General features: G+C 38.3%; 1 protein-coding gene across 1 annotated transcript in view; it reads right to left on the bottom strand.

The window, feature by feature from the left end:
- The window catches only part of LOC127979746 (gamma-aminobutyric acid type B receptor subunit 2-like), a 189,081-nt gene extending 176,158 nt beyond the window's left edge, over positions 1–12,923 (bottom strand). Inside the window, exon 1 of the mRNA XM_052585363.1 lies at positions 12,101–12,923. Within this exon, the coding sequence (XP_052441323.1) occupies positions 12,101–12,412 (312 nt within the window). The 5' untranslated portion in view covers positions 12,413–12,923. The remainder of the gene's footprint in view (positions 1–12,100) is intronic.
- Between the last annotated feature and the right edge of the window lie 1,649 nt (positions 12,924–14,572).

The raw sequence follows: 14,572 nt of genomic DNA, 5'->3' as shown, positions 1-14,572 counted from the left end.
AGAAAACAAGGCAAACCATGACACCATTTAACTGTCATGCAGGCATTTGAAATATGAAAAATAATTAATATCAAACAATTAACCCAATCTCTTTGTGAAGCATCTTATGGTCTGGAATGATTCAAAACACGTTGAGTAATGAAATAAAAATCACTTCTAATACAGTAGATTACAGAAACAGACAAACTTCATCTTTAATATACCAGCAGAACCACAGCCGGTTTCATTTCACATATCAATCATTGTCAAATTCAAAACTAAAGAAAATCTGTTCATTTGGGCTACTATCTGGCCAAAAAAATCTGTGTCAGTAATAATAAAGGGTAAGAGATTCTCAGCCTCAGGACTTTACTCCACCGTTTAATACACCCTGCTCACATAAGGACTACACTGAACCAGCCTGTCCGCCTTTTCAGGACTTTGTTAAACGTTGTCAGAAGCCCATCTATACAGTGTCTCTGCAATTATTCATCCCACCATTTTGTTTAATTATAGACTGCAAGACAGGCGATATGTTTAGCTTATGGTTCAGTGCTTGTGCTCAGAACTTCTCCCTCCCAGATGTGTGACGCAGTATGCCGAGAGCTTTGTGAGGATGAACTTGCCAAAACTGTTGGTGTTCTGTGTCCTTGGCCAAAGCCCAAGAAACTGCAGGCATTCTGCCATTACTTTATCTGTATTCATCAAATCAATATGAGCAAAGGGGGCATTTGAATGGCAGACCATTTCTCGAGACAGACGTTAACATCAGAATTCGCCTGAATCTAATACCAGAGGTCTCCAAGCCCATTTGTAATGTTAGGGTGTTTACTACAGAATTCTGTTTATGATACACAAAACATGCTAAATGTCCATGAAAATAACATGCAGTTCATTAAGTGAGACAGATGTTGATTGAGTGAGTTCATTCAGTGAATAATTCTGCACCCTGTAAGTTTGTCAATCTTTCTGAAAGAGTCATTTGGGTTACATTGTTTGTTGATAGTCCACTTTAGACATCCCATAGCTATAATAAACTTTGTAACTACATGTCAACTAACTCTCATTAATTTACAACTAAATTTCAACTAACTTGAGAATTGTTAGACAATTAGGTTAGGGTTAGGTTTAGGTTAGTTAGCAGAATTGTACTTTTGTACTGGAATAGGAATACACTTGTTATGTTGTATGCTTTTGAATCACTAAAATGATTCAAAAGATTCATTTGTTTGAGAATCAGACTATGCTGGTCAAGCTGTATATTTTGATCTACAAAATAGATTAATTATACTACGCTGATCACACTGTATGTTTTTGATTCACAAAAAGAATCCGGCTAAAGAGTCAGTTAAATTACGCTTGTTTTCTTGTCATTTTCTTACACTGATTCTCTACCACATTGCATTCAATTCAGTCTACATGCATAGTAAAACCTTTTTTTTTCTTGCAGTGCTGCTATAGATTCAGCAGCAGTGGAGCACCACTGACTGAAGTGCAGGAAACACTGAGGACTTAAACTGTAGAGGACCTAATTTTGGATTCAATTTGCCCTTAGAGTGCATGTGAGCCATCACCACACACAATTCTATCTCAAAATATTAAAGGCACAAATAAAAATCGTGTGTCACTCTACCAACTGAGCTTGCCCTGTAAGTGCAAGTTACTGAATCAGTTCATCTATCCTCTGCAGCCATACCTGGGTACAAAGGGTAGAATTGTGAAGCCCTTGAGTCATTTTGGGAAAGGGAGTTTTGGGTTTTAATAAATGAGCAAACTACAAAACTACCAGTAGGCAGTCTGAGGCCTGTGGATAAAAGCTTTCCAGTAATACTTCATTAGACAGAGACTGTCCTTCTTTCTCTCTACAAGCCACCCCCATCCATCAGCCACCACATAGCGCGCTGTGCTCAATGTCCTATGAGATTGTCCATTTAAGGATGAACCCACTAAAGACATACTATGGCTGGATATGTGACTGGGATGAATAACATTTAGGCTTTGCATTTCTTTGCAGTAATATAATGCAACGTGGATAATGGACATGATAATGAAAGTGTGTCAATTAAAGAGATTTTATTTATAACCCGGACTTTAATATATATATTCAAATGCATCTAACAGTGAGTAATCGGATCTGTAATTAATTACTCACCGTCATGTCATTACAAACCTGTAAGAGCTTTGTTCATCTTTAAAACACAAATTAAGATCTTTTTGATGAAATCCGAGGGCTTTCTGACCCTGCATAAACAGCAAAGCAAAAAAAAATTTTTTGAAGCTACCATAATAGTTTTTGTGTACAACGAATACAAAAATAACAACATTATACAAGAATTCTTATCTTCTGTGTCAGTTTCTGCTGCATATGCATGTGGTGCTACTGACACAGGAGTAGACATTCTGACATAGAACCTGGATACGCTGTGGCTTGTTTGCAAAGAGGAATGCACATGCATGTGTCGTGATACTGTCATTGAATTCTGACACAGAAGAGAAAAATTGTTGAATAAAGTCATTATTCTTTTCTTTGTGCAAAAAGTATTCTTGTAGCTTAATAACATTAGGTTGTCACATGGACTATTTTAACAATGTCCTTACTAACTTAACTTTTTTGGGCCTTGAACGTGTCAGTTGCATTGCTATCTATGGAGGGGCAAAAAGTTCACAGATTTCATAAAAAAATATCTTCATTTGTGTTCTTAAGATAAAGAAGGTCTTACCGAGCTGGAATGACATGAGGGTGAGTGATTAATGACAGAATTTTCATTTTTGGGTGAATTATCCCTTTAAGTATAGTTAAGAAGATTTGGGATTTACATAAGACATTGCTGACAAACGAAATTAGATTAACTGTAGAATGCAGGGGTCTCAAGACATGATTTGGACTTACGTCCAGTGAGATAATCAAGTTGGTGTTATCTTTATTGTGGTATGCAATCTTTTCGTGTCAAAAACGCTAGGCTCGCCGCTTTCTCAATCTTTCCAAAGCACTCGGGCAGTTGTGCCCCTAAGGCGTCTGCCGTTGCTAATCAACCATGACGTGCAGAGAGCATATGCATACCTGTGCACGCAAATTCGTTATTTCCAAAGAAATAACCGGTTATATATACAGTACAGACCAAAAGTTTGGACACACCTTCTCATTCAAAGAGTTTTCTTTATCTTCATGACTATGAAAATTGCAGAGTCACAATGAAGGCATCAAGGGTTATTTGACCAAGAGGGAGAGTGATGGGGTGCTTCACCAGATGACCTGGCCTCCACAGTCACCGGACCTGAACCCAATCGAGATGGTTTAGGGGTGAGCTGGACCGCAGACAGAAGGCAAAAGGCCAACAAGTGCTAAGCATCTCTCGGGGAACTCCTTCAAGACTGTTGGAAGACCATTTTAGGTGACTACCTCTTGAAGCTCATCAAGAGAATGCCAAGAGTGTGCAAAGCAGTAATCAAAGCAAAAGGTGGCTACTTTGAAGAACATAGAATATATCATATTTTCTGTTGTTTCACACTTTTTTGTTATGTATATAATTCCATATATAATTCCACATGTGTTAATTCATAGTTTTGATGCCTTCAGTGTGAATCTACAATTTTCATAGTCATGAAAATAAAGAAAAATCTTTGATTGAGAAGGTGTGTCCAAACTTTTGGTCTGTACTGTGTGTGTATATATATATATATATGTATTATAAAACTGACCGTGGACTGACTTTGTTTGTACAGAGTGTTTGAGAGTGACTGGATAAACGTGTGAGCAGTGGATTAGCAGTGGTACTTGCCAGCATCTGTATGTCGACCACCACACTGCACAGCTGTGACCAGACCATCCCTCCATCCCCAGAGAGACATATGCCATGGGCTTGCTTACGCCATTTATGCACACACACATTTTGTCTGTGCATCAGTGGCTCCTTCTTTGCTGTCCAGGAATTACACAGGATTTAATGTAATTGGAGGACCGACAAGGGCAAACTTTATGCTTATTACTCAGCGCTTGCCCCTGGAGAAAGAAAGCACTCACATGGCCTTTGGGCAATCTTTAAAGACAAAACCTAAATCCTCTAATTTCAATTAACTTTCAGTTTGTTTACAGTAAAAAAAAAAAAAAAAAACTTATACTGAGAGTCGAATACACAGGTGTGTCATACTTTCCTTTTACTTGCATAAATCCACACATATCGGTGCCTATATCTATCTCTGAATCTCAGAAATACACAATCACTGGTATACAGTTTATAGTATGCAAAGACAAAATGTGGAAAGCACACTTATCAGGTTTCTTTTCCTTATCGGGAATCTCATGCATTCAGACACCCTTAGACAAACCACACTCAAAATAAATGTGTGGGAGGGTTGAGGTCTGACGTTCATCAGTTCAGTTTCAACCAGAAGCCAGACTCAAGCTGTGTCCATTTTTCCCACAGCGTTTTGGAGGGCAGTGAGAGAAATCAGCTTGGAAACGTCCCCACCCTCATTTCTCCTCTTCTGGCATCCAATCAGTCCATTTCCTCACTGTCCTCAGCAGCAACAATCGCTGGACGTTTGTTTTACATTTATGGTACAACCAGATGTGCCAAACCAGCACTTTTTGGAACCTTTGCAAATTTAGCCTGCCGCATAATCAAAGAAACGAATGCCACCTGATGAGCATGTCCATGTTTACCCTTACTAAAATTAAGGAGCGGTTTTCTAACCAAATATAAACCATCTGTCAAACAACACATCTCAAGTAATCTCCATTACTAAAATATGTCATTTAGCAAAAACAGCATCAATGATTCTAGGATGACAGTTCTAAAATAATCCATAATACCTGCCAACATGCTACAGGTAGAGAAACCGTAAAATGTGCTTGGAAACCCAGCACCTAGTTAAACGTACTACATATTTTTTGAAGAACATTGTTCAAAGCAGAGTCCTGCATTTTATATAGGCTAATATGTGTTAAATCAACATGAAATTGCATTCATGAGCGATTTACTTTCTTATGAAAGAAACAGGATATTCAGTGAGAAATTTTTTTTATCCATCAGACATTGACTAGATCACATTAAGGAGGCTTTTTGACTGGGACATGGAGACTGAAGAACAAGTTCAGTCATGCAAGCACCTTGATGCATCTTAATAGTAACGTTCCTTTTTACATTTTAAATAAAAGTGGTTTATGGGCTTGAAATGAACCCGGCTGCCTGACCTGCCTACTTTGACAGCAAACACTATGCTAAGTGCTTAAAAACCTGTTCAGCATCACACTGCGTAGTGTGACCTCAGTCCTTGAGATGTGACCGTCTAGGTCAATGAGCAGCAGAACAGAAAAAGACTAGAATAACTGCTGGCTATGAGTGTGACTCACTAAAAAGGTCAGCAATTAGATCCCGGTTTCACAATCCAACAACAAACATAAACTATTAACTAAACAACAAAAAGCAATGGTTTGCTAAACGAATACATCAGCCAAAATACATTAAAGTATACAGCAGGTCAACCCACATGACTCATCATTGACCTCCTGACCTCTGTGAAGGGCAAGGCCTCTGTTTATCAGCATGCAGAACAAAAAAGCACAGGGTGGCAGCTATATGAACCCACTGAATCACTACATGAGCTTGAGAAAACACTGAATTCAGGCTCCAGTGTCTCTGTTATTCTCCCTCACTGTGTTAAATGAAGGCCTCTATAGAAATATTACTTTACACTTTAAACCTGTTAGTGCTCGTTTTCCCCTCTAGATTTCAGAAAAGACAGTTGCAGGTACCTAGCTGATGTCCACATAGTCTCATTACACACAAACAGTGACAAAAAGCACAGGGTGACAGGACTTCAGAGCTCTTAAAAACTGTTATGAGTCCATGGTCAGCGCAGAATCACAGCAGGATCCAATTAGAGTCTGTCAGGAGTGGAAAAAATAAGACAAATAAAGAATTAAAAAATAAATAATAAAAATGATAATAACTGAACAGTATATTAATAGCAGATTTGTCGACAGCACAACCATGATGTGAATCTCCCGTTCCACATCACAAAGCTGCTCTATTGGATTGAGATCTGGTGACTGAGGAGGCCATTTGAGTAAAGTGAACTCATTGTCATGTTCAAGAAACCAGTCTGAGATGATTTGAGCTTTGTAACATGGTGCATTATCCTGCTGGAAGTAGCCATCAGAAGATGGGTACACTGTAGTCATAAAGGGATGGACATGTTCAGCAACAATACTCCGGTACGGTGCACTAAGAGCCCCAAAGTGTGCCAAGAAAATAACCCCAACATCATTACACCACCAGCAGCCTGAACCATTGAGACAAGGCAGGACGGATCAATGCTTTCATGTTCTTTACGCCAAATTTTGACACTACCATCTGAATGTCGCAGCAGAAATCGAGACTCATCAGACCAGGCAACGTTTTTCCAATCTTCTATTGTCAAGTTTTGGTGAGACTGTGTGAATTGTAGGCTCTTTTTCCTGTGGCCACCCGGTGTGGTCTTCTGCTGCTGTAAGCCCATCTGCTTCGGAGTTCAACGTGTTGTGTGTTCAGAGATGGTATTCTGCATACCTTGGTTGTAACGAGTGGCTATTTGAGTTACTGTTGCCTTTCTATCATCTCTAACCAGTCTGCCCATTCTTCTCTGACCTCTGACATCAACAAGGCATTCGAGTGGCATTTGCCACTCACTGGATATTTTCTCTTTTTCGGACCATTATTTCTCTGTAAACCATAGAAATGGATGTGCATGAAAATCCCAGTAGATCAGCAGTTTCTGAAATACTCAGACCAGCCAGTCTGGCACCAACAACCATTTCACGTTCAAAGCCACTTAAATCCCCTTTCTTCCTCATTCTGATGCTCACTTTGAAGTCATCTTCAGCACATCTAGATGCCTAAATGCATCGCGTTGTTGCCATGTGATTGGCTGATTAGCAATTTGTGTTACCAATCAATTGAACAGGTGTACCTAATAAAGTGGCCCGTAAGTGTAAATAAATTAACTGTGATGGGTAATTGTTTCCATCCTTTGACCAATTTTATTTTGTGAGAAAACCAAGGTATAGACGTTCAAACACATAATATGCTGTCATCTTATGACACATTACAGTTTAATTTAATGTGAGCTATTATGGCAATGCTTTTTATAAAAATCGTAACTCATTGTGACAACACGACAAGATGCTTTACATAAGCTTGGGGCTTTTGGTCTTTTGAGAATAACAGAAATGTATGGCAAGGGCTCAGAGCTCTGCAAGGGTCCCTGCACTCTGTGTGCAAATCTGACAAAATGCATTTGCTCCTCTCTGAGGCGTAAGCTCCAGTGATATCTGTACACATGACACCAGGGTGGTAGCATGAGCTGGGCTCAAAGAGGTCAAGAGTATCACTTCAGTGGAGTCAAGCCCCCCTCATAAAGGGAAAGAGCTTTTTGCAATTTTATTTACATTTTTTAAATATTTAGAACATCAGAACTACAGTCACAAAGCTTTAAACTGAGCATAAAGTGGATGATCTTTCCTTTTGCTATAACTCTATGAAAGGCAATTGTTGAAGTCACATGCTCTCATTCATCTAACAGATAAATAAGAAACATGGCGACTTAGACTGAATTTTGAAGCAAATTAAATTCTCTAAATATGAAGTATCGAATCCACATTATCAATTATATGCCACAAAAAAGAAGGAAAAAAACCCTCCATAAATGAGAAACTGAATCTTCAGACCAGATAGATATATCCGTATGCAGGTAAATAAGCACTACAACAGACAAGCATTGAAGCCTTTTCCAGATAACAGCACAATAAAAGTACATTAATGCTTTTTCTATTTCTATTTGTGCCTCACTCACTATTTTAGCAGATGAAAACTACTCAAGGCAAACAATATCATTTACCGCAGATGAAAGTGGACCACTACAAAAACGATGGCCATCCCTGCTGTCAGGATGATCTAAGACCAAACCGTGACCTTTAGCACAGCTAATGATCTCCAGTTCACTGAAGATACTGAGGGGGTCCTTCAGAGTGCAAATGTTATGTGGGCTCCTCTCTTTAATTTCTCTCCAAATCTTTCGAGTGGATCTGTGAAAGACTAAGCACTGTGGGCACGGCAGGCAGCACCCAGGCGCAGGCGAGCGGATGGGTTCTGCCTGTCTGGGGATGCATTGAGAGGGGATAAAGGGATAAAGAGCCTCTGCTCTGGGACTGATTACTTACATCTGCCCTGTTAAATCCTGGCATGTATACGCACAGCTACTACTGTTTGCTTTGTTTACTGTTTGCGAGTATTGAGTCAGTTTGTGTGTGTGTAAACGGGTTTGACAATACTTGCGGGGGCCAAATGTTTGATGAGAAATGCTGTAGATCCAATTATCCCCATACATCTTATGAGAAAGAAGAGCTGAACAGCTCATCAGTATTTGAGATGTTTGTAAATCCAACAGTTTTGTGTTAGCAACAAATATGTGACCCTGGACCACAAAACCTAAAGAGGTAATATGATGCTTTTTTAAGGATCATTATTTGGTTTAACAGAATATGTTGACATGCTTTAATGTTCAAAAACCACATTATTTTTCAAATACTGTAAATTATTTTAGGTCCTCTATGCCCCGCTTCTCTCAAACGCGTCATTTTTCACAAAGTCCCTCCTTCCAACAAGCACAGTCTGCTCTGATGGCCAACTGACCTAGTGCATTGTGATTGGCCAATCACTGCTCGTCTGAAAAGTAACAGCCCTTTCCATAATCACGAGCTTCATCTTTCAAAATAAATGTAAAGACAAATAATAATGTCCTTAGTTTTACCATCAGTTCAAGCCCGAAAGGGGAATAGAGTCACGTGACAGACACAGTGATGAAGCTTGTATGTGTTTAGAGTACAAAAGCAATGGATGGTTAAGACTCCTGTGACTCCTGACTCCTGCTGACTCCTGTGTGACAGTCTCTCTCTCTCTCTCTCTCTCTCTCTCTCTCTCTTTCGCACACACGCAACATACTTAGAACATACTTACAAAACATACTTACAGTAGCTGATTCAGAAGCGCCAGATTGTCGTTGCAAAGTCAGAAGTACCTCCTCTCCTAGGTTCACGAAACTGTCATCCATAAAAATGTGTTGCTGTTCTGTTGTAAGTAATCTTAAGGATTCCTAAATGCATCTAGTTTCTGAAGGACAAATAAAGTGATTTTGCTTTCACCTAGATACACACAGCATCTCCCTGACACGGCTGCTTCAACACTAACTGTGGTTACTGAAACCACGCCTTCTTTCTTTGCGTGAACTTTTGGGCGACATTAGGCAAATATTTCCACATAGTGACGTAGACGTGAGGGTGTGTTTGAACGAGACATTTTACGAGTCTTAACTTTGATTAAGAACATCTCTTTGGATTTGAGACTTCAGTCTTTGCAACTTTACAGATCTTCTTCATGCACTAAGAGTTTGTAATACTCCAAAGAGAAAGGAAAAATTTTAATGGCATCATATGACCCCTTTAAGTGTTAACTTTACTACCTGCTGTTACATAAGTGCCACCTGCTGTCTGAGAGCGACAATTGCGTCTCATTCAAAGCTGGAATCAGACCATTCTGTTTTTGCTTCAAATTTTGAAATTATACAATCCAAAAAACATGTATTTAGAATCTTTTTTAGATAGTAATTCAAATGCAGTGGTCGCCTCTGCTTTTAATTAGAGCACAGCCAAAGCATTTGTTTATATGAAGAAAAATCTTTTAGTTATAATTAATAATTTTTTATTTGATATGGGATTTGTTTGAAAATTTGAAGTTAGTTTTTTTTTTCAACATTTCAATTTCACAAAGAAATATGCAGCATTTTGTCTGAGAAATATTTTATTTTTGAAAAAATAAATAAATATATAAATAAATTGTAAGAAAATTGTATTGTGTAATCTGTATCATGAATTGTATTGCAGCATAAATTTAGTGAATCGTTACATCTCTATATTCTACTTGTTTTTGATGATCATGCTGATTTGTCCATGGTAAAGTTCAGCCGATGTCTTTTATTTTTTATTTTGGCTAGTTAAATTAATTTTTGGGCTACCAAAACCTGAAGAATACCAGTGATTTAGACATTTTGCGAGCCCTGAAATAAAGTTCTTAGTAATACATATTACTAATGTACAGTACGATACGTACAAATATATATACGCGGAGAATGATTTTTACTTAATATCCTAATGATTTTTGGCATAAAAGAAAATTCTATAATTTTGACCCATACAAATATACCCGTGCTTCTTATAACTGGTTTTGTGGTCCAGGGTCACCTATTTCAAAATATATACACACACTTCAGTTCATGTTTATACATGATTATTTACAACTAATAATCTTGCTTTATATTAATATTATTGATATTGGTATTGGTGATAAAGTCTGACACTTCAATAACTTATTTGGAACTAAACAATCAGAAGAACTCTATGCCAAGTACCTGATTTTAAAAAAGTTAGCATGAGTTTTTATGTATGAGGCCATACATCACTGCTTATTGCTTTACATGTTAGATCTAAAGATGTCTGACTGTTCATCTTCAAATCTGTTTATCTTGCTGCTGTAAAAATTAGCTTCCAAGTGGCAACTATTTACACATTCAGCTCATTATGACTGTGACAGAGAGTGTAGAGGTATATTACTCAAAAGTCTAAAATCAGATACATGAATCAAAATGCATTAGGATAAAAGTAGAGAGAGCAACAATGAGTGTTTGTAAGAAGAAACGGTTTTGTTTAACAAAACACTGGTAAATCAATATGACAATCAATGCTCAATAGATTGCCAAGGCACCACCGGACATCAGGGGTCATGGATATTCATGCTCATCTCAAGCGATTCAGCTTAAAGCATGTGCAGAACATGTATCAACAATCTGTTTTAAATCTAGTGATATAGCTTCCAAAGATATTTTAACGCCTTGGTAATTTACACTTTAGTAATTACACAAACATCTAGCAACCCATTTTCCCGCGCTTTCTCATTTCCCTGTTGTCACACGTTTGAAAATATGGTGATAAATACCGATTGATTAGCTCCTCATCTCCCCAGGATTTCACACTACCACAAATAGTACATGGTAAGAGGCCAAAAAGTGCTTTGTGCATGAAGGAGTAATTTTCACATTTTCTCTGTCGTTACTGTTTAAAACAACCCATAAGAGCATGAAATTTAATATACACTTAATTAAAAGAATTACCTGTGGGCCTACCCTTTGCCTACACTACAGTGTTATTTAATAGGTTGTACCTTTTGTAAGTCAATTAACAAGTTAGTCACAGTTTTATAAAGCTTCTCATTAACTAAGCCAAAATTTCAATATATGTTATCAATGCTTAACAACTATGAACTATCACGTCATACTAAAATATCTGTGCTGTAGGTTGAACATCGATATGACAACATCAAGGACAACGAATAACAAAATGTTAACTTCATCAAATGTAATGAATTCATTCCGTTTGGAATCACTGAGACTTAAATTAGTATGAAGTAAATTTGTATTTATCCTAGAAGACCTTGGGTTATATAGAGAAAAAAGACAGGTAAAATAATTACTGCCATCTTCAGGTGTACAGAAAACCAACACTGCCCTGCTGGAGGGAGAAAAAGAAAAACATCTTATACCAGGATAATCTACACTGCTGGTCTTAGCTCCTGGGCACTTTTCAGTTGGTCAGATTGGGAGACCCGTAAACCATTTTAGGCTGGATTTTATTTATTTATTTATTTTTTATTTATTTTAAGCAGGGTTTAAAATCTGACCCCAATATAGTTTCATATACCTTTTCGTTTACATGAATTAACATCTCTGTGTACCAGATTAAAGCTGAATTTCTAATGGATGTAGAACTCATATTGCTGAATTAAACAGCTACAAACCACTGACAAAACGAGGATTGTTACCGACCCGTTCACGCAAATGAGCACGACATGTGTTTATTTCACTAGCACAAACTTGTTCGGTTTTGCCTCCAAACATCTGATAGGAAACAATCGCGCCTCGACACCGCACAAACCCCAGAAAAATCGCGTTTTCCACATGAGCGCGCGCCGAGCGCACACTGCCCGCAGTTTAGCCCCGGAACATGCACGCAGACGTTAAAGCATGCCTTTACCTCAGTGTCGTAGATTTTGGTGATGAGCGAGAAGGAGTACTGCCTGGACTCGCGGATGTGCTGGATGGCCAGCTGAACGGCCGGCTCGATGCCTTGACTGATGCTGCTCATCAGCGCTGATTCATTCATCGGCATCAGGACCATGATGGGCAACTTCTCACCATCTCTCGTGTACCAGTTGTTGTCCAGGCCGTGCCTTGTGTAATCGTTGCAGACCTTCGCCAATGCAGGATGAAATCCCAAGACGGACAGGAGTAGGCATCCCGACAGAAAGATCATGTCACATCTGCAGTCCCTTCGGGACGGAGCCATGCTACCGAACAACTGAGATCCACCTTCTCACTGTCCTGGCATCGCAATCTCTAGGTTCCTCTTGGATGCTGCGATCAGTCAAAGAGAAATGACATGATATACAATAGTACAGGCTCTCGCGCACTTGATCTCTTGAGCAGAAATGATGCGTAAAACCAAAAGGTGTCCAGTCGCAGGGGTTATAAACTAAACTGCTTCCCCTTTTACGGGTCCTTATCAAATTCTGTCCGATCCAATTCTTACTTTCATCTCCAATATACCACCGAATGCGCACATCACAATCCGCCGCCTGTGCGTTCCGCAGAGGTGCGCGCTCTCTGATTTGAGTCGACCGTTATTGCGAATGTAGTAAATGTAAGAGCCGAATACCTTCCAGGCAGCTGAGGAGTTGCGTCCCCATGTGAAAAGCACCTAGGTGAGGGCTAGTCCTGGTATGTAAAAGCGATCCGAGTGAGGATATCCGTGCGACTCCGATGCTGCTGCCTCGGAGGATGCGCTTCACTTCTTTCGCGCGCTGGCCGCGCTGTGCATGTATGCGTGCGCGCGTGTGAGAGCGCGCGCGACACAGGCAGAAAATATTCTTGAGCGATGTTCTCTCAAAAACAAGCGACAGACAGACCGACAAGGGAGCTGTTATCGCGTTCAATAACCTATATACTGTCACCTCTTAGGTGATATGCTAGGTAAATTGCCCACCTGGGCCCATAGAGTGCTTTATAAAATTGATTTAGCATTCAGAACGTAAACATAACCAAAGTGGCCTCGAGTGTCATAAGGCTAGTTGGGTTATTGAAAGATTCAGTCGTGAATAAGGACTTCTTCAATTCTATTGAATTAAATCATATTATCATGCATATTTTGGCCATCGACATACAACATTACAGCAAAATAAACACTGCCACCTAGCTATAATAACCCTGTATGTGAATAAAGTTCACTTTTCTTTCAAGTTATTGCGCATTATTTCTAATTAGGCAAAAAAAAAATGTGCCTTTCAGATATTTAGAGTTGAATCTGTTTGGCTATGAAACTGATGACCGGCTTCAAAATTTCACAACAGTTTAACAGCTAAAATATTCTTCACACCTGAAGTCACTGCGGACTGAAGACACGCGAGATTAGGCAACGCTTGAGTTCAAGGGGGTTGTATTAACATATATTAACATTATTATTTTCAACAATATCTAAATATGTTTTACACCTACATTTGACAATTTTTATATTAAAGAGGTTTGCATATTCAGGTGTGCCTTGCATGGCATGCTGTACTTAATACTATTTTAAACCTAATTTTCTAATTTGTATAAATGATTATACATGCAGTTTTTCATGAATAAATATTAAGTGAGAGACTACAAGGAATATTAATACTTCTAAAAATTCACTTGTCACACCAGCAGGACTATTAAAGTGAACAGAATTATTATTAATTTTTTTTGATTATTGGATTAGGGTTAGGGTTAGATGGGTGGATGGATCAATCACTATATGGAGACTCTATACATAGCTTTGCTGACGTCTTTCACCGCTATCTGTGTTGCTTTCTGTTGTGTGATTTCCAGATGAAGAAATAGGTCAAGTTGTTGTCCCATCTGTTTGCTTTATGCAAGACACCTCCCTCCTTTCTGCTAGAGAATATGATAAGAATCAGGCGCAAATGTGGTGGATTAAAATACAGGGACGCTCAGAACAGAACGTGAGAAGATCAAGACAGATTATAGAAATTCAGCTTTGTACTGGCTAGTAAAATAATTTGATTAAATTACAAATTATTTTAGTTTCTATTGTACACATCTGTGTGATTTACAAATAATTTAGATTGCATTATAATATTTAATCTCCAAAAAAATGTATTCAAGATATAATAAAGTCAAATAAAATACTAAAAAATTATAATATTGTAAAAAGTGTACAAAGTGTAATATTTTGAAATCTTATTGGAATGACAAATTTTCTATTAACAATTTCTATTTAAATGCATTTTAAAATGAAATGTATTTCTGTAATGGCAAAGCTGAATTTTCAGCAGCATAGAATTTTCATTCTATGGCTGATATGCTGCTCAAAAAAAACATTTATTATTGTAATTAACTTTGAAAACAGTTGAAACATGATACATTTTTCATGATTCTTTGAAGAATAGAAAGTTCAAAAGAACAG

Source organism: Carassius gibelio, chromosome B19 (assembly GCF_023724105.1).
Source record: "Carassius gibelio isolate Cgi1373 ecotype wild population from Czech Republic chromosome B19, carGib1.2-hapl.c, whole genome shotgun sequence".
In the NCBI taxonomy this organism is placed as follows: Eukaryota; Metazoa; Chordata; class Actinopteri; order Cypriniformes; family Cyprinidae; genus Carassius; species Carassius gibelio.
Note: the sequence above shows the minus strand (reverse complement) of the source record. Positions and strands in the feature narration are given on the sequence as shown.